Source organism: Sus scrofa, chromosome 1 (genome assembly GCF_000003025.6).
Source record: "Sus scrofa isolate TJ Tabasco breed Duroc chromosome 1, Sscrofa11.1, whole genome shotgun sequence".
Taxonomy (NCBI): Eukaryota; Metazoa; Chordata; class Mammalia; order Artiodactyla; family Suidae; genus Sus; species Sus scrofa.
The window spans coordinates 53,129,733-53,151,234 of record NC_010443.5 but is presented as its reverse complement, the minus strand read 5'-3'; the positions used below and the strand labels follow the sequence as shown (position 1 = coordinate 53,151,234).

At 38.2% G+C, this 21,502-nt stretch overlaps 1 protein-coding gene across 4 annotated transcripts in view; it reads right to left on the bottom strand.

The window, feature by feature from the left end:
- The window catches only part of LOC100622980 (cytochrome b5 reductase 4), a 99,211-nt gene that overhangs the window by 39,982 nt on the left and 37,727 nt on the right, over window positions 1-21,502 (bottom strand). For all 4 annotated transcript variants that reach the window (XR_002343379.1, XM_021089548.1, XM_021089555.1 and 1 more), the window contains 3 exons: window positions 16,536-16,617; window positions 4,348-4,377; window positions 1,201-1,261 (listed from right to left, as the gene is read on the bottom strand). Coding sequence is in view for 3 of the 4 variants with exons in the window: in XM_021089548.1 (XP_020945207.1) it covers window positions 1,201-1,261; window positions 4,348-4,377; window positions 16,536-16,617 (173 nt within the window). In the remaining variant the exon portion in view is untranslated. The remainder of the gene's footprint in view (window positions 1-1,200; window positions 1,262-4,347; window positions 4,378-16,535; window positions 16,618-21,502) is intronic.

Sequence of the window (21,502 nt, the reverse complement as noted above, 5' to 3'; positions counted from 1 at the left end):
CAACTAATACTGTTTTTGAATTTATTATCTGCATACAGGTACCCAATGTGATCCTAGAGGAGGTATGCTGAGGTCCTTAACTTAAAATCATATAGGAAACAATTTAACAGATAAAATAAATATAGTAGGATACAGCTGTCATAGACTCACACGAAGAAAGGTGGTAAGAGAAAGAACTACAAATAACACACACAAGGATATTTGAAATATCATTAACAAAAATATAAATGCGTTGCTTAATTTACTAAAATGGTATGTAGTACATGTTGAAGGATTTCCATTAAAAATTGATAAAACAAATGAGATATAAAAATAGAATACTTGAATATTTTATGGTATGATCATATGATGGAATGCAAACAAAAAATGCTTTTTTTGTCTACATTTCATGACATAGGAAATTGACCATAAAATATATTGTAACACTTATATTATCAAAACAGAATACAGAAATAGGCATGGAGCTCCCATTGTGGCTCAGCGGGTTATGAACTTGACTGGTATCCTTGAGGACGCAAGTTTGATCCCTGGCCTCACCAAGTGAGCTAAGGATTCAGCATTGCCCTGAGCTATGGCATAGGTCGCAGATGTGGCTCAGATCCCAAATTGCTGTGGCTGCGGCAAAGGCCAGCAGCTGCAGCTCCAATTTGACACCTAGCCTGGGAACTTCCACATGCTGCATGTGAGGCCCTAAAAAGCTAAAACAAACAAACAAACAAAAAGAAATAGGCATTACATGACTCAAACTGGGTAGAATAAACCAAATGTTGAGAGTATACATGTGTGAATACACACACACACACACACACACGTTTATGTGTGTATGTGTATATATATATATATATATGGTTGATGGGATTACATAACTGATTTCATCACTTTCTTTTGTATTTCTCTGTATTTTCCAAGTTTTTCACCAGGAATGTACATTTTATAGTCAGAAAAAAAATTCTGAATTTTTTTTTTTTAAGTTTTGGTGTTTAAACTGGATTAAACTTCAGTTATATTGAAATCTCACACTTACAAACAGCTCATTCTCCAACAATGCCTGATAAATGAGGTACTACAGTTCTTGTGTCAAAGAAACATGATTAATATGATAAGCAATAAATCAAACTCAAAGGCATTTAATGCTTTTAATGTGCATATTTTGGTGCAGAACTGATCATGCTTAAAAAAAAATAGAACAAGAATGCCTACCTTGGAGAACTAGGACCTTCTCTGGCAAGTGTATCTGTCACTTGGCTCTTGGGAAGCATGCCTTCAAAAAGAAAAACAAAAAAAAAAAAAAATAGCCACAGTTTGTCCATATATTATTTTTCTTCTTCCCATCTTTTCAATAACAACTTCTTGAAATATTATAAAAGGACACAAGTCATAAATGTACTACTTAGTGAATGTGCATAAGCAAAACAGACCCTTGTAGCTAGCACAGTCCCACCCTCCCCTCCCAATCACCACCCCTTCCCCAAGGGTAACCAACTATTCTGACTTTTTATCATGATTAGTTTTTGCCTGTATTTTTGGCCTTTATAAAAACAGAATCATAAAATGTTTTCTTTTGGTCTCTTTTTGTTCCGCTCTACAGACATTAAGTTAATGTCAAATACGCATGACTAAGTGTAAGTAATAAATCAGGCCTGTCTGGAGCTTTCTGAGATTTTATCCATGCTGTGGACTGCATCAGCAGTTTCTTCCTTTTTATTACTGAGTATTATACTGTATGACTATACCACATATCAGAGTCTACTCATTTTCCTGTTGATGGACATTTGGGCAGGTTTTGGCTATTACGTACAGCGCTGCTACAAATTCTTATAAGTGTATACATATACTCTTGAAAAATATACATCTACGTTTTTGGTAGATATATAAGACGTGTATATGTTTAGCCTTGGTAAATACTGCTAAATATTTTCCCAACGTGGTCGTACCAGTTTACACTTTTTACCAGAAGCATATGGAAGTATTGCTGTCAGTCCTCTTCACTGACATGTGGGATTCTGTCTTTTTTTTTTTTTTTTTCATTTTAGACATTCTTGTATGCATGCATCAACATCACATATTAAAGGGCCACTAAAGCTCTGGTTTTCAAATTGTTTTCAGAAACTCTGAGACATGGATGAGCTTCAGAGATTCTGTAAATATTAAGTATTTTTCCTTCCACAATGAGTGTATTCTTTGCAAGATTTAGTTTGGAAATAAAAGAGGACTACTGCTAATAAGACTCTTGAAAAATCACTGCATCAATTATGTTACTATTTCTCAAACTCTGCAGGAAAAAAAAATTAACATTTAGGTTTTGGTGAGTCTTAAAATTCTAAATTAGAAGTCACAGTAACTATATAATGTCAGCATTGAGAGGCATCCATGAGACATGCTAGTTTAAAGGTTTTCAAGATTCTTTTTAGCCAAAGAGTCTTCTGTTTAAACATGAGCTTAGGTGCAAGCATGAGATGTCAAACAGCAATATATTTTTTTTGAATGAGGCTGACTGTGAGACCTGAGTTCAGGCCTTACTCATTCAGCTTCATCTCTTCTCATGTAAGTCTGCAAAACACATTTAATTTCAGATAAACAAAGGAGGTCTCCAAGTTGTGACATAACAAGGCCAAAATCATGAATTAACTAACAGTGAACTGTAAAGAAGAATGCTCTACCACAAAACTACAGGTTTATTAACAGGACGACAATAACTAAAATGTATTTTTTCTAAAATGACAAAAAATAAAAGATGACCTTTTTCAACTTTTGAGAAGTGCTGAAAGAGACTTCATTATGAGGTTAATGTCATTTATCTTTTGGAAGCCTCATAGATAAATTTTTAAAAATGTATCACAATCTAAGAATTGCTGCAAGAAAAAGCTATCAACACGATTCATAAATTGTTAGTCAATTTTGATCTCATATGACCTGATTAGGACCAGGAAATCTGGATTTGAGCTCAGTTTCAGCACAGTAGTCTTATGAAAAGATCACCACTGTTTCCTGGTTCTCAAATTCAAACTAGTAATGAAATCTGCCCTGCAATATTCTGAGAGAGCAAAAGAGACAACTTTCAAACACTCTAAAAAACTTCACAGTATCATATAAATACAACTTACTAAAGAACAGAATTCTGGCATAGGCTGTGAAGTGCATCTTGATTTTAACATTGCCAAACAAAGTAGAGCACCTTACATAAAACAGTCCTGCCAGAAAAGTTGGGGAAATCTGCGGTGAACGTGGGGCAGAATAAAATAATTAAAATTAGGGGGACTGAATGAACATTCTGCTTCCCCAAAGTGCAGACTGATAGACTGATGTCAATCTGAAGAGATCAGGTCTCTAGCAGAACAATAAAGTAGTCTATCCCAGTCAGTGTTTTAAACGCTGTTTAAATAATGACATAGAAGGCAGGCAGATCACATCTGCAGAGACTTATCACATACACTTAAATGAGCCAAATATTTGAGCTATACATATAAAAGAGGTAACCATGCTTGCCAGACCACTTGTACAATATAATATCCCATTCTTAAGGCTGCTGTTAACTGACAGATTAAATGCAATGCATCGAAAGGAAGGCAAAATGGTAGAAAAAGAAATGCCCAGTCCATCAGTAATTAGTCTTTAAGGGAAGGCTGTTTGCCTATTATCACAAAAGGGTCAAGCATCAGACAAAACCCCCAATCGGTCCTTCCTTTAATGTGGTATTATACTTCACACAAACAACTTGAGGTGTGCATCAAAAACTGTATAAATTAGTCTACAGTAAGACTATTTTCTTTAGTTAAAAAAGAAAAGGTGATTCATCTGGTAATCTACCCTGTTTCCTGAATTTCTATAACTTTCTTTTGCAAACAGAAAAAACATATATTGGTAATATAGTTGAGGCAAGTAGGCCTGTGCATTTCATAAAGGTCAGTCTTGGCTGCCACACCAGACTTTTGGGGGGTTAGGGCAAGAGTCAGTCATAACTCCTAGTCAGATGAATGGCTGAAGAAGCCAGAGCCGCTGAGCCCAGGGAAGGGTTACTCGGCATCTGTGTGCCGACACTGGAGGTGAGCCCCAGCCTGAGGGAGGAGTGTAGTCTGGCTTCTGAGGATGGAGCCCTAGTCACTATAGGTATTCAAGCTGAGGGCAGAGGAACACATGCTCAGGGATGTTAGAGAAGGGACTACCATGAAGAGTCATGACTGAAGTAAGGGATCTATAAAGTTCAGTCAACTGTTCTAAGTTTAGGCAAGTAAAGGCATCTTTCTCATGAAAAATATCTAAATACCGCCCAGATAATTCTGCGAGGCAATACTGGACACAATCACGTGAAGATGATTCATTTTTTTATGATAAAGGTATAGGACTTACCATTTAAGACTTTCTTTTCCTCACGGTAGTCTGTACAGTGGTTTAGGAAAAAAGATAAAGATATTACATCAGAGAGAAGATTGGTTAATATTATTGATTTAAAGATAACAGCCCTCTTCTTGAAGGGCTTTCTTCCAAGGCCTGAGGAGAGAAATAAGGCTAATAAACAGATGGCCTGTGTTTCAAGTAATTTCATCTCTGAAGAACTGTCAGGCCACTTCTGCTGGTGTTTGTCTCCCACTTCATGGGGCTTTTTCCTCCACCTTTGGATACTTTTTCCTAATATCTTGGTTAAGTTCTTTAGAAAGCACATACATTTCAAATTTTATGCCTTGTTCAGTGGGTGAGGGGTCTGGCGTTGCTGTGGCTGTGGTGTAGGTTGGCAGCTGCAGCTCGGATTCTACCTCTAGCCTGGCAACTTCCATATGCCACAGGTGTGGCCCTAAAAAGCAAAAAATAAATATATATATATATATATATACACATATATATATATATAAAAATTAGTTAAAACTATCCAAAATTAGATTACACTTTATAAACAAAACATACTTTTAACAACCCAAAGGAAGATACCTTATTATCTTTCTCTTTCACCCAGGTGAGCACTTAAAATGATTATTATTACTGTAAATTTAAATGGCCAAAATGCTGAGAATATGTTAAAACTTTGACTTGTATATCAATACAATCACTAGTGTTATAATCCAGAAAAAAAAAAAACTTAATATATATATTCTTTCAGGTGGTTGGCAGCCCAACTCACAAATTTATATTATATCTTGATCACAAGAGCTGTAACCATATGTCAAAATAAAACCCTCAGCAAGTTGCCAGAGTCAAAAAAAAAAAAAAAAGAATCCCAAGCTAACACGAAATATCCAAGTAGTAAGGTGAAATGACAGACATTACGTTTTAGGGTGACATCATCTTATTTTCTAAAAACAGAAACCAAAGTACTTATATCAAAGCTTTCAAATTTTTTATGTTCTGATTTTCAGTCAACCAGAGAGACCATAATTATCACTACTTTGCTCACATGTCATAAAATAACCATGATTAAGGAGGCCAGATAACCATTCTTTTTTTTTTCCCCATTTTACTAAAATAACTTCATAGCTGAAAGGGATCTTAACAACATACACCAAATTATCATCTGATCCCCTCATTGAAGACTGAAAATCAGAGGTCAAGACTTCAATGAAATTCCACAGCTCTTCAGCAGCAGAACAAAAATTAAACTTCACTTCCCCTGAAACTGAGCATTTTTCTTACTATGTCACTGTGAAGGTGAATATTTTCTGAAAAGACACAAGACCTAAAAACTGTTTAAATTATGCCTCAAAATGAGCTTTCTTTCCTCCACCACCAGACAAAAATCTAGTCACTACAGTTTGCAAAGAATCACTGATATCCCTGCTTCCTCCTTACTTTCATCTGTCTTTGCTACTGCATTTGTGAATATGTGTCTTATCTTTGAATAAACAGCCAACTCACAGTAACATAAGTAAATTCAATTTATTTTCAGAGTACAACACAATTGGCAGTTTGATGAATCTTATTTATCACGTAAAACAATTTTTTTTTGTCTGAGAGGCTCACAGATTTGAAATCTTGTTCCAGGCAATTTATTCCTAGGGAAAAACTATGGCATCTCATATAATTACTTCCTATCTGATGTGAATTGATTTGACTCTGTCAGAACTTTCTAGATCCTGTTAAATTATTCATTTTTCTGAGTCTTCTTTAAAAATATAAGATGTGACAATAAAATGAGAATATCTACCTAAATGATCTACCTTAATGATCTAAAATATCTTTAAAATTTTTCAAAAAAAATTTTTAAGAAGACTTTACTAGTCTAGAAAACTGAGTCACAGAAATGAAAGAGATTATTTCTTAATAGTAAAATATTAAGCATATTTACATCTGAGTCATTTTTAGGCACATGAGATACTTTCCCCTTTCACAGGTAATCTAAGAATCTGTCTTGATCAACTAATTCCATCATTTGGTCAGCTCCATGACCAAGAAAATCCACATCTTCTCATAATGTTGGTTAGACTGCATTACTCTGATAAGAGCCTCTGATTTCTGGAGAGTTCAGGGCCACTTAGAAGGTGGGAGCTGTGATCTACCGGCATTCTACTTACTCCTTTTTCATAAAAGGACTGGGTAAGAATGTTTAATTGTGACCCCAATCTAGTTTACCTCTGCTGCATGGAGTCACAGAAGGATCCCTCAGGGTAAAGAAAGTTTAAAAAAAAAAAAGTCCTATCTTACATATATACCCATTCTTTTACTAAATATATGTCGACTATCATCTTTTTTTTTTTGGCTTTTGTCTCTTTAGGGCCGCACCCGAGGCATATGGAGATTCCCAAGCTAGGGGCTGAATAGGAGCTGCAGCTGCTGGCCACAGCCACAGCCACAGCAACGCCAGAAAGCCACGTCTGCGACTTACACCACAGCTCACGTCAATGCCAGATCCTTAACCCAGGGATTGAAGCAAGGGCAGGGACCGAACCCGCAACCTCATGGTTCCTAGTCGGATTCGTTAACCACTGAGCCACGATGGAACTCCCCAAATCACAATACTTTTTAAACAAAGAATTATAAAAAGCAAACTGCTTTTCCCTTGATAAAGACCCACTAGTATTATGTGTTTTATATATGACCTTGTTAGCTTTTCTGTTTTCTTCCCAGATATCACTCCCACACTAGAAGCCATGGGATAAAGGAAAAACTATCCTTCCAGAAACAACCAGCTGTGGGGATGCCTGCAAAATACTATTTCTGGATCTTCCCTGCACTGGGGTCTGGCTGGTCTCTCCACCTAAAAGATGGTAGAGGGATCTTACCCTTAAAGAAGCCCATGTAGAAGATTCCTCTTCAGTATATCCATTGTGCTCCCCACTCCCTCATAACTCCTCATGTCAGCAAGTCTCTTTCTACTGACTGTTCCCACTTGTCTCCAATTTCATTGTCTATTCCCATGTCATGTAGAAGTTTGAATTGTTGAATGAACACACGCCTAAGAGTTACAGTTTACTACCTGCCCCAGTGTAATTACTAATAGAGCCTCCATTCATTCTCAAGTCTGCCTCAGTTTGGACAATTACACGGTTACCCCATCTCGTAGTCTATATCCATAAGTCTCTGGCCGACAGACTTCAATGATCTGTCCCTGCCTATAGATCAAAGGCATAGGAGATACTGTTAAAACACTTCACTGAGTTCCCACTGTGGCTCAGCAGAAACAAACCCAACTGGTATCCATGAGGATTGGGGTTTGATCCTTGGCCCCACTCAATGGATTAAGTATCTGGCTTACTGTGAGGTGTGGTGTAGGTCAAAGTTGAGGCCTGGATCTCGAGTTGCTGTGGCTGTAGCTTCGTGGCTGGCACTTGTAGCGCTGACTGGACCCCTAGCCTGGGAACTTCCATATGCCACGGGTGCGGCCCTAACAAGACCCAAAAAAAGACAAAAACAAACAAACAACAACAAAAAAAAAAACACACATTAAAAAAAATAAAAACATCTCACCTTAATTATCATGAACAATCTTCACTTCTGACACGTTAAATCTTTCTCTTTCATTACTGTCTCTTTTATACGGTCTACTCTGTTCCAGTTAGCCTGAGGTTCAGATTATATCTTGCTGGATCTTAACTCTCTACTGTTACAAAAACCCTATCATCCATTTACTTGCCATCAGCACTTTCCTGATTTGTCAAATTCCTGTCTTGCTTCCTAATGCTTTCCAAGTTGTCTCACTACCTGTGACTGGCCACGCCCTAGCAAAACACTTATAATCCAAAAAGGCTTTACAGTGAAAAAGAGATTCACAACCCCACTCTAACAGGCCCTGTCAATAATAATGGTAATACTTTATTTTTCACAGAAACAGAGCCATGGTAATTCATATTGGTACGTGTTAATAATTACAGGGATACAAAAAGGAATCAAAAACATAAGTAGCCTCAGCATTTGTAGCAGCAGAGGGGCAAAAGCAGCCTCTGTAGCTACAACCACTTCTGCTATCGCCAACCATATGTTGCATCCAATGTATCAAGCGGTTAGCAAACATGTCTTAATTCTCACAATGACTGCCGATGTTTCATTCTTAAATCCCACTTTACTGCTGAGGAAAAACACTGAGATCTGTTAAGTGATGCTGAAGAACACAACAACTTATGAGTGGAATTTGAGGCAGAGATGCGACTAGAGACCACGTTAGTTTCTTTGAAATGTGTGCTCTTTCTACAGATCATGCAGCCTCAGGAATCAATCCCAGGTTAGAAACAGTGTGAAAAAGGAAACTTTTAATTTATGAATACACAGCATCTCAGAGTCCATTTTTCATTCCGGGTAAGAAATACCTTTGCATTTCCCTGAACTAGGTGGTTAGAAGGAGAGGAAACATTCACTAATAGTTTAATTCTTACCATCAGGATTTAGTCAGAAATCCGGCTTTCTCAACCCTTCTGATTTTGGTCTCATAAATTTGTTTGTTAATCTTAACTACCTTTATTTCATCCTTGTTACTGAATGACTTTATGTTGTCAGTTATTTTCTCTCAGAACCATCAAGACACTGTTCTATTTTTCTTGGTCTTCTGTTGATGTTCTAGTAAATCAGCTGTAACAGGTACCAAACTACACTAGTGAGTTAGCTGTCAATTTACTAATCGTTGCTTTGTTAGTAAATGCGTGTCTGTCTCTGGCTGTTCTTCTTACCTTCTCACTGTCTTTGGTGTTCCACGGTTTTACTACAATGAGTCTGTGTACGGATTTTTTTTTTTTTTTAATTGGGATTTGCTGAACTTGCTTAATCTGAGGATTTGTGATTAATCAATGCTGACTGATCAAAATTTCCACCCATTATCCTTTCAGATGTTGCCTCTTCCTCATTCTCATGACTATTTCCTTCTGGAAATCTGATTACAAATAATAGCTATTATTACTCTATCCTCTGGATCTCCGGCATATTTTTTTTCACTTTTTCTCTCCTGTGTCACATTCTGCATAATTTCTGCTCCTAAATCTTGCAGTTCACTGAACTCTACTATGTTTAAACTCTTTTTATGCTATGCACTTTTTATTTTCACTAGCTCTATTTTTCATTCCTAGAAGTTCTATTTTTTAATTCTACATGATTATTTTAGCAATCTCTTGCTTTTACTCATGTTATCAAATCATTCTTATTTTCCTAAATATTCGAAACATAATTATTTTATTCTGTTCACAAATAATAAAGTCCAAGAGGTGAAATTCTACTTTTGTTTCTGTTGACCTGTTGCCTCATGTGTGGTTTGATTTTTTTTTTTTTACCATGCACTAATAACTGTTGATGTGTATTTATGGGAAATTTGAGAGTTTTACGTTGAGAGTCTGTTTCACCATTAAAAACATGTATATAAATCAGCCAAGTAGCCTGGGAAACCAGTAATAGGAGACCATTTTATTTCTTGGTATGGGGTTTCTAAGATCACATAGGTGGTATATATTTGAATGCCCAACTTTATTTTTGGCCATGCCTGTGGCATGTGGAAGTTCCCAGGCTAGAGAATGAACCCGTGCCACAGCAGTGACACAAGCCACTGTAGTGACAACGCCCGATCCTTAACCTGCTGTGCCACAAGGAGACTCCTCAATTCCTAACTCTTACGTGGGCAAGACTGTGATACGAATTCTTTCCTCTCCCTCATGACCTCATAAATAAGGTCAATGTAAACAAGATACCCTGACTTCTCCCTTTCCTGTTGGACAGATATTTCCTTTAAGCCTTCCCATTTCAATGATCATATAGATTTCAGGAGCCAAGTCGTAGGCAGGAATCTCAGTTCCAACTCCCTGCCTTCACAGACCCAAAAACTGGCCTCCCATTTCCTACACAATCATTAAAATTCCTGTGTGGCTCTAAGTTTCAAATATCTGATCAATGCTTGGAGGAAATGGAGGCATCACAGCTAGCTTATCATTCTGGATTGCTGCTTCTAGCTACCTTCCCCCAACCCCTCCCCCAAATCTGGGGCTCTCTCTAGAATTGACTCATTTTAAATGTTGTTTGCTGTATTTGGTGAAACATTTTGAAGATTATCTATCTTTCATTTCCAGGGAGGAAGGAGGAAACCAGAAAAGTCCTTTCATTAGTTTCTTCTATGGCACAGAAACCTGAGCTGGCAAGCTCGCACTGAATGGTAGTACAGAGAAGCAAATGGCCTTTAGAAAGAGATTATTAAACAAGATACGTGACATTCAAGATGGAGAAAAATTAAGAGTTCCCTTCATGGCTCAGCAGTTAAAGAAGGATCCATTAGGATGTTGGTTCGATCCCTGGCCTCTCTCAGTGGGTTAAGGATCTGGCATTGCTGTGAGCTGTGGTGTAGGTCACAGACTCCGCTTGGATCCCACATTGCTATGGCTGTGGTGTAGGCTGGCAGCTGTAGCTCCGATTCGACCCCTACCCTGGGAACTTCCATATGCCGTGGGTGTGGCTGTAAACAAACAAAAGACAAAAAGACCCAAAAAAAAAAAAAAAAAAAAGATGGGGTAAAATTAGTCACTTAGAGATTTTAGTTGAGAATCCCCTGCTGGCAGTGAACTGGTGATCTCAGGAGCAATTTAAGAGAAAGGAAAGCCATTTGTTTACAAAAGTTAACTGGCTTGGAAGAATTTTACTAGTTTCTTTTTGGTATACAAGCATACCTTGTTTTACTGTGCTTTGCTTCACTGAGTTCCGTAGATACTGCATTTTTTTTTTTTTTAAATGAACTGCACCCACATAAGATAGCAAATTTAATCTACAAATGGGTGTGATCCAGCTGCTCCATCAACTGACTGTTCCCCCATCCCTCTTCCTCTCCTCAGGCCTCCCTGTCCCCTGAGACACAACAATTTGAACGTAGGCCATTATTAACCCTATAATAGCCTCTAAGTGTTCAAATGAAAGAGTCATCCATCTCTTACTTTCAATCAAAAGCAAGAAATGACTGAGCTTCATGAGGAAGTAATGTTGAAGGCTGAGATAGGCTGAAAGCTAGGCCTCTTTTGCCAAACAGCCAAGTAGTTGAAGGAAATCCAAAGTGCTACCCCAGTGAACACACAGATGAAGAGAAAACCAAACAGCCTTATTGCTGATACAGAGAAAGTTTTCATAGTCTGGATAGAAGATTAAACCAGCCACAACATCCCCTTAAGCCAAGCCTAATTCAGAGCAAGGCCTAATCTCTTCAATTCTATGAAGGCTGAGAGAGGTGAGAAAGGTTATAGAAGAAAAGTGTGAAGCTAGCAGAGGTCTGTTCAGGAGATTTAAGAAAAGAAGCCTCCTCCATGACATAAAAGGCAAGGTGAAGCAGCAAGTGCTGAAGGGGAAGCTGCAGCAAGTTATCCAGAAGATCGAGCTAAAATAATTATTGAGTATGGTTCCACTAAACAACAGACTTTCAAAAATGTAGACGAAACACCATCTATTGGAAGAAGATGGCATCTAGGACTTTCACAGCTAAGGAAGAGAAGTCGATGCCGGGCTTCAAAGCTGCAAAGGACAGGCTGACCCTCTTGTTAAGGGCTAATGCGGCTGGTGATTTTAAGTTGAAGCCAATGCTCATTGACCATTCCAAAAATCCTAAGGCCGTCAAGAATTCTACCAAATCTACTTTGTCTGTGCTCTGTAAATGGAACAACAAAGCCTGTATGACAATACATCAGTTTACTGAATATTTTAAGCCCATTGCTGAGACCTTCTGCTCAGAAAAAAAAAAAAAAAAAAATTCACTATAAAATAGTACTGTTCTTTGATAAGTCACCTGGTCTCTCAAGAGCTCTGATGGAGACAGACAAGGAGATTCATGTCGGTTTTATGCCTGCTAACATAATGTCCATTCTGCAGTCCATGGATCAAGGAGTCATTTCAACTTTTAAGTCTTATTATTTAAGAAACACATTTGGTAAGACTATAGCTGCTAGAGACAGAAATTACTCTGACCGATCTGGGCAAGTAAATTGAAAACCCTCTGGAAAAGATTCTCTATTGTAGATGCCATAAAGAACATCTGTGATTCATGTTTAGAGGGTCAAAATAACAACATTAATAGGAGTTTGGAAGAAATTGATTCAAATTCTTATGGATAACTTTGAGGGGTTCGAGACTTCGGGGGAGGAAGTAACTGCAGATGTGGAAACAGCAGGAGAATTAGAAGAACCTAAAGATGTGACTAAGTTGCTGCAATCTCATGATAAATTTTGAACAATTGAGGAGTTGCTTCTTATATATAAGCAAAGTGGTTTCTTAACATGGAATCTACTTCTGGTGAAGATGCTATGAAAAGGTTACTGAAATGACAATGAAAGATTTAGAATACAACATAAACTTTTGGTTTCCAAAGGAGACAGTTTGGGGGGTGGGGGGATGCACTGGGGGTGTAGGATGGAAATCCTACAAAATTGAATTGTGATGATCATTGTACAACTATAAATGTAATAAATTCATTGAGTAATAAAAAAAAGACCAAAAAAATAATAATAAAAAAATAGAATACAACATAAACTTAGTCAATAAAGCAGCAGGGTTTAGGAGGACTAACTCTGATTTTTATTTTTATTTTATTTTTTTTTTGTCTTTTTAGCTATTTCTTGGGCCGCTTCCGCGGCATATGGAGGTTCCCAGGCTAGGGGTTGAATCGGAGCTGTAGCCATCGGCCTACGCCAGAGCCACAGCAATGCAGGATCCGAGCTGCGTCTGCAACCTACACCACAGCTCACAGCAACGCTGGATCCTTAATCCACTGAGCAAGGGCATGGACCGAACCCGCAACCTCATGGTTCCTTGTCGGATTCGTTAACCACTGCGCCACGACGGGAACTCCTAACTCTGATTTTTAAAGTTCTACTGTGGATAAAATACTATCAAACAGTAACGCATGCTACCAAGAAATCATTCTTGAAAGTAAAAGTCAATTGACACAGACCACCTCACACTGGTCAGAATGGCCAACATTAAAAAGTCTATAAATAACATGTGGCAGAGGATGTGGAGAAAAGGGACCCCTCCTACACTGGTGGGAATGTTGGTACAGCACTATGGAGAACAGTATGGTGGTTCCTTGGAAAACTAAAAATAGAACTGCCATATGACCCAGCAACCCCACTCCTTGGCATATATGTGGACAAAACTATAATTCAAAAAGATACATGCACACCAATGTTCATTGCAGCATTATTTACAACAGCCAAGATTGACAGAGGAATGGATAAAGAAGATGTGAGGGCATGTGTGTGTTTAGTGGAGTACTGGCCATTAAAAAGAATGAAATAATGCCATTTGCAGCAACATGAATGGACCTAGAGATTATCATACTAATGAAGTCAGAAAGAGAAAGACAAATGCTATATGAAATCCCTTGTATGTGGAATCTAACACAAATGAACCTATCTATCAAACAGAAACAAACTCACAGACATAGAGAACAGACTTGTGGTTGCCAAGGAGGTAGGGGAGGGATGGACTGAGAGTTTGGGGTTAGTAGATGCAGACCACTACATGCAGAAGGGATAAACAACAACTTATCACAGAAATTAACACAACACTGTAAATCAGCTATACTTCAATTTAAAAAAGGCAACTGATATGGCAAACTTCAATGCTGTCTTATTTTAAGAAACTTCCACAGAAGCCCCAACCTTCAGCAACCTCCACCCTGATCAGTAGGCAGCCATCACATCAAGGCAAGACCCTCCATCTGGGAAAAGATTATGAGTTGCTTGAAGGCTCAGATGATGGTTAGCTTTTTATAGCAGTAAAGTATTTTAAAGTTAAGACAGGTACATTTTTTTGTAGATACAATGCTATTGCACACTTATCAGTAGAGTATAAACATAACTTTTACATGTACTGCGACATCAAAAAGTTGATGTGACTTGCTTTATTGCAATACTTGCTTTATTATGGTGGTCTAGAACTGAACCGGCAATACCTCTGAAGTGTGCATGTATACATGCATTGCTTATTTGTTTCACAGCAGTAGGAAGAAAAAGAAATAATCCTTTTTTGTTTTATTTTTCTCCAACTGATTTTATTTCACTTACCAAAATACCTTTAAGGTGCCATCCATATTGTCACAAATGGCAAGATTTCATCTTTTCTTATGGCTGAGCAGAATTCCATTGCATATATATTCCACACCTTTATTCATTCACCTGTTAGTGGGCACTTATATCTTTTCAAATTAGGGTTTTCATATTCTTCAGATAACTAACCAGAAGTGGAATAGCTGAGATGAGTCTTTTACAGGCAGAAAACAGTTAGGTCTTGTTTTTCAATCCATCCAGCCACCTGTGTCTTTTAACTGATGAACTGAATTCATTTACATTTGGGTGATTATTGCTAAATGAGGGCTTAGTACTGCCATTTTATCTTTTGCTTTCTGGTTGTTCTGTTTCTCCATTGTTTCTTTTTCTTCGTGCTTCTGACTGCTGTTTCAGATTTATGGTTTTTTACAACTTTCCCGATTTCTTCTTTTTACATGCTTTGTTTCTCTGCTCTAGATTTATGTTTTGTGGTTACGAGGTTTGTATAAAACATCTCATAGATAAAATAGTCCTTCTTCTGCTGATAGCAACTTATTTCCATTTGCCTATATAGGTCCCATCCTTTTCCTCTTTCCCTCTTATATTTTTGTTGTCTCAAATTAACCTTTTTAACGTTTTAGCTCATTACCAAATTGAAGTAGTTATAGATATTTTACTGCTTTTTTCCCCTTTAACCTTTAGGCTATAATTTTTGAAGTTTTTTGCACAACTATTATGCTCATGCTAATTTGCTTATATTAATTCTTAGCCCTATGAATCACTGTACAGATGAAAAAAACCTGAGGCTCAGAGACAGAAACTTGCCCAAAGATGGCACAGCCAATAGGCCATGGAATCAGGGTTCAAACAGAGGTATGCCTGCAATATTTCTATACTGTGGGTGAGGCCTCTTGCAATAAGGTCTTGAATTATAAAATGCACTGAACCAAATAAATGAAAGCAGACTCAGGCTAAACAAGCCAATTTATTCTTGATTTGGATGTCAAAGTCAAGAATTGCTCAAAAGAACTCCAGAGGATAGCAAAATCTCAAGAACAATATAGGATAAAAAGTGTTTTTTTGACAATCAAAATAAAATACTGTATTTAAAATTAAAAAAAAAAAAAGAGTTGCTCCAAAGAAATGACTGCATTCCTTCCATAGTAAAGGATTAAGCATAGTATTCCTGTTAATCCTACTGCATGTCTAAATTTTTCTCATAGGTCCTCTTGAGAAGAAGCTTTGGAGGAAGGAGATGTCTCCAACGCCTTGCAGATTGTACAGCAGCAGTTCAGAAGATAAAGGGGAAGAAATAGTTTTTTTCAAAAGTATTTTCAAATCAAAACATGGGTTTTCTATGGTAAAGAGTCAAGGAGTAAGAAGGTTCAAGGCAAATGGGAGACAAGGTGGGGAGGGAGAATTTTACTATATAAATTTTCAAATTTTCTTATTTTTGAGTCATGTGAATATATTACATATTCAAAACATTAAACCCTAGAAAATTAGTCTCAAAGTCAACTCTAACCAAGTGTTCCAGCTACGCCATGTAACAACAGAATAAAAGACTAGTGAAAACCAAACAGAATAAAGTTCTTTCCCTTCCATAATGCTTATCCTCACACTATGAATGCTCTCTCAAAACATGTCAAATTTCTAAGGTAGGAGTTCCCGTCCTGGCGCAGTGGTTAACGAATCCGACTAGGAACCATGAGGTTGCGGGTTCGGTCCCTGCCCTTGCTCAGTGGGTTAACGATCCAGCGTTGCTGTGAGCTGTGGTGTAGGTTGCAGACGTGGCTCGGATCCAGCGTTGCTGTGGCTCTGGCGTAGGCTGGTGGCTACAGCTCCGATTCAACCCCTAGCCTGGGAACTTCCATATGCCGTGGAAGCAGCCCAAGAAATAGCAAAAAAAAGTTGAAAAAAAAAAAAGTTGAAAAAAAAAATTTCTAAGGTAAAGTCATTGTTTCATTCTAAAGTAAAACCTTTACAATGGCTAGACCAGGAGGCCAGTGAAAATGAGACCAATTTAGCGATTTATTTAAATCTATTTGCTGAAATCCCCATAAAAGACAGTCCATGTGTGTCACACATCAATGCCAATTTAGCCCTGGCTCCACTTACCTTTAGGGAGAGCAGGTTTAATGGCCATCCTGCCAACCAGGCATTCTTTCAGCATGGATTCATAGTTGACCCAACGATGAACCTGGTGCAGGAGAAAAATGACAGAAAAGCAATATGGCTCTATATCCATAAGATGCCCTAATTTTTTCCTGATGAAAACTAACAAACATGCTTAGGAGTTCTCGTTGTAGCTCAGCGGGTTACAAACCCCACTAGAATCCGTGAGGATTTGGGTTTGATCCTTGACCTCGCTCAGTGCATTAAGGATCCAGCATTGCTATGAACTGTGGTACAGGTCACAGTTGTGGCTTGGATCCCACATTGCGGTGGCTGTGGCGTAGGTCTCAGCTGTAGCTCCAATTTGATCTCTAGCCTGGGAACCTCCATATGCCGCAGGTATGGCCCTAAAAAGAAAAACAAATTTTTTTTAAAACAAAACTAAACATTCTTACACTGCTCTGAAAAACTAAGTAGATTCAATTACCAACAAGGAAGTGACAGAACAGTAGTATACACAGGGACTATTTAGAACAATGTTCTCAAAGTGCTGTCTCAGACCTCTGGAGATCCCTGAGCCCTTTCTGTTATCCACAAGGTCTCCATTAATTTCATAATAATACTAAGATATCATTTGCCTTTTTCACTGTGTTGAAAAAGCAATGGTGGGTAAAACTGTTTACATCTTAGCACAAATCAAGGCAATGGTTTCAATCACTGTATTCTTTACCACCACAGACCCATGGGGGCGGAGGGAGTTGGTTTCATTTAAGAATATCCTTCACAAAATAGAAAAACAACTTTCTTAAACCTTAATCCTTGATTACAAGTCTTTTTTATATGCTCTGTGACAAAATGGGAAGTTCTCAAAAACAGCTGCAAAGATGACTGTCTTGAGGAAAAAACACTTAGGCAATTGTTTGATTTCCATATTAATCTGTGTTTCTCCTTGAAAGGCTTTTATATGCAAAAGAAAAAGAATGACTGATAAACTAGTTATTCAGACTTGGGTGTCTGATGGACATTTTCTTCAAAATGAACAAGTGAGACTGTCACTTCAAGGAAAACCACTGACAATTATCTGTTGCAGACTTACTGGTGGGAATTAACCTTTGAGGAGGGCACCTTCTCAATAAACATTAAAAGCCTTAAAATATGCAGCTCTTCTACTCAGTAATTTAGGAATCTACCTGAGAAAACATCTGCATATGCACAAAGATACAGGGATCAGGATACTCATCATAGCACTGTTCATATTAGCAAAATACTGGGAACAAGCTAAAAGTCCAATTGTAAAGGAAAACTGTAATATATTATTCAAGAAAATGCTATATAATCACTAACATAGTCAAGTCAAATAATACCAATACCAGAATCTTTATGTATGTTCCTGAGTAAATAATACACACTAAAATAGCAAATATGTAAAAAATACATATGTAACTACAAATAGGCACTCACTAATTAATATAAATTGAAATTTTATTTTCCAAATACTTATGGAATATCCAGTAATGTGTAAAGTACCATCTCTGGGATCTATGGGGTTGGGCAGAGTTTTAACAGAGAGATGAAGGAGAAAGATATTCAAGGAGGTGCGAGGTATGAGTCTGTCAATCATGAAACTGGTGATTTGCTCAAAGCACTTCAGTTTGCTCAAAGCAAGTTCATGCTGAGAATATTTACCCTGATACATTATTTTTTGGTCTCTCAAATACCAGACTAATGACTTAAATTTATTACACTGTCAATGGGGAGCGTCTTAAGGAGTTGTAGAGCAAGGTGTTAAGATGACTATGTTTAAGAATACTATTTTAGCTGTCATGTTATCTAAACTAGTACTAAAGAAGCTATCTGGACAGTACTTAAATATCTGGGCTAGAGAGCATGATGACTTAACCTAAGGTAGTGGGAAGAGAGGAAAGGTGCAATGTTTAAAGACAGCATCACATGATTCCACCAGTGTTTGGATATTGAAGCACATTTGTTACCAAGTCTGTAGTGCCAGAATCATACCCCTGCCCCTCTGAGTTTCCGGAAACTAACTGCCCTTATCTGAGTTTCAGGCCCAATTACAAAAGGAGAAAGTGTAACCAAACTACATGCCCTGTGGGGCTCCTAGGCACACAAGCCTTCCTGTGTCCTCCATTTCTAGTTTTTTTGGGAAAAAGCCTCATCCTCCATGACTTTCCCTGAGTTCCAAAGGGCAGCTGCTAATCAGGGAAGGAAGGAGATGCAGAAACCAGGGAGAGACAATCAAGAGACAATAGCGCAGCCTCAGGGCAGGGTCCTGGTTCCTCCTTAAGGAGCCCTTCTGTAGAACTAAATCCCCCCAACAAATGGAAGACCTATTTGATAAAGCATTCTTCATTCTGGGAAGAAGGAGGACCACCAGAACCAGTCCTGGGGCCACTAAATGACAGCTTCAAAAGACAATGCAAGCTTACCTCTACCCTGATCTATGTCCCTATATTCCACTCCCCCAACTATAAAACCACCTCCTAATACCTTTGGGGGAGAGGGCACAGTCTTTAGGCATTAGCTTGCTGTGGCCCCCTCTGCCTGGCAAAGCAATAAGGCTATCTTTTTCTCCTTCACCCAAAACTCTGCCTCTGAATTTCTACTCAGCAACGGCAGACAGAGGCCAAGTTTTGGCAACAGAAGCTGTAAGGAGAAAAACAAGAACTGGTGAAAACCACGTAAGCCAAGATGGCAGAAGACCTGACCTCCAAAGGACCTTGAGTCCTCATTATACATTCACTGTAATATGTTAGCATGAACAATGGCACACCTACCAGCACCATGACAGTTGACAACTGCCATGACAACAACCAGAAGAACCCACAAAAGGAATGAAAAGAAGTGTCGCCTCAGTTCTGGGTCTAACCACACCCCTGTTCTCGGATAAGTCATGAATATTTCTCCTCCTCTCTTACCTCAACCTTCCTATTATATATGTGTCTTAGCCTGAGTTAGGTTGAGAAGTTGACCTGTGAACTAGTTCTTACTTCTCCACTCTTTGGCCACTGAATAAAGCTTGTGCTATTCCAATCTCAGTGCTGGTTTTGTTACTGGCTTTGCAAATATGAACAGAAAAAGAACCTCTGTGGCTGAAACAAGGGGTCTCCCTGCCCAAGCTAAGACCCTGATTCTGTAACACAATAAGAAAAGGCAAAGATTACTCAAGTAGTTTCAAGTCTTATTACCAGAAATAGGAAATAGAATAGGAAAAACAAAAACAGAAAAACAGAGGGAAGAAGATGAGTTGATATTATTTGAGGGCACACTGACGTTAAGTGCCAACAAGTTATCAATTGCCCATCATACATTTGGAAAGATATAAAATAAGAAGTCAGAAGTGAGATCAAAGCTAGAGACAGAAACCCAATAATAAAGAGATTACTGGAGTTCCCGTTGTGGCTCAGTGGTAACGAATCCAACTAGTATCCAAGAGGACATGGGTTTGATCCCTGGCCTTGCTCAGTGGGTTAAGGATCCCATGTTGCCATGAGCTGTGGTATAGGTCGCAATTTGGCTTAGATCCCACGTTGCTGTGGCTCTGGTATAGGCTGGCAGCTGTAACTCTGATTCGACCCCTAGTCTGGGAACTTTCATGTGCTGTGGGTGGCCCTAAAAAGCAAAAAAAAAAAAAAAAAAAGAGAGAGAGAGATTAGTTAATATTCTGTGAACAACTCAAATACTAGACACGACTAAATTCTCAAATACTAAGCTTCACCACAGTTTCTAGAATATAAAGTTGTTTATTTCTGTGGTGAGTACAAGTCATAAATAAACATCACTGGTCTTATAAAAGCTGAGGGGAATACTGCAATCTGACAACTAAAGTGTGGACAAAGAATGTAGCCTGCCATTTCAGTAAATAAGATGCTACAGCCATCAAGCTATCAGTCACTGCAGCTGCCCCCCTCTGATGCACCCGAAGGGGAATTCAGGATGGAAAAAAAAATAGGATACTGGCCCTAGATGGTTAAAGTGCATATCAAAGGAATAATTTCAATAAGTCCAGATTCTTGCATCTTCCCATACATAGAAAAGCACTAAAATCATTAACTTGAGAAGTCTGGTATTTGTGATTAGTAGTAATCTTTTGATGTTCCATCATATGATTTTTTTCCAGCAAAAACTCCTATATATGCTGGCTTCTCCCTTACCTCTTAAGGATAGTTCCTCGGAGCTATCTGAGAAGCTGTTTCTTGGCTAGAGTCCTCAGCAAAGCCCTGAATAAAACAATTCTCAACTTTGAGAGTGTGCATTTTTTTCAATTGACAAAAGTATTGTTGAAACTGCTAAAGAACTTAACAATATAGCAGTTCTTGTGACTTCTCCAAAACAAAGTTACTTAAACAAGGTCCATATAATCACATAGCACTGAGACATATAATTAGGACTAGATGTTATGGGAAATTCTTCCTGTGGAAGAGTACCTTCGGAATCAAAAGCTTACGGGACAGATAAAAAAGAAAAGTATGGCAGACAATGTTTTCTAGTAAATGTTCCCAAATGTTCCCAAGCTTGTTTGGGGGGAAGTTCTTGCACCAGGGATCGAACCCATGCCACAGCAGTGACCCAAGCAACATCAGTGACATCACCGGATCCTTAACTCACTTGAGCCACCAAGGAACTCTGTGTTCTCAAACTTTTCTATTTGGCTTGCATTGCTAGCCAATAATAAATACCAAATGACAGTGGAAATTTACCTTAAATCAGAAATAAGAACCTCCCAAGGAGAATCCTATTACCACCAACTGTAACAGAGCAGGATGCTATGCAACCTTCCAGAACAGAACCCACCCCTCCCGCCATGTCCTCCACCTGCCTTTGGCTGAAGAAAAACTTTGGTCAAAGATTAAATTTAATCAGAGAAGTGAGAAAATACAGAAAGAAAGGAAAACAGTCAAGCAAGACAAAATAATAATAGTTCAGCCATTAAAGTCAAAGACATTTAGTTC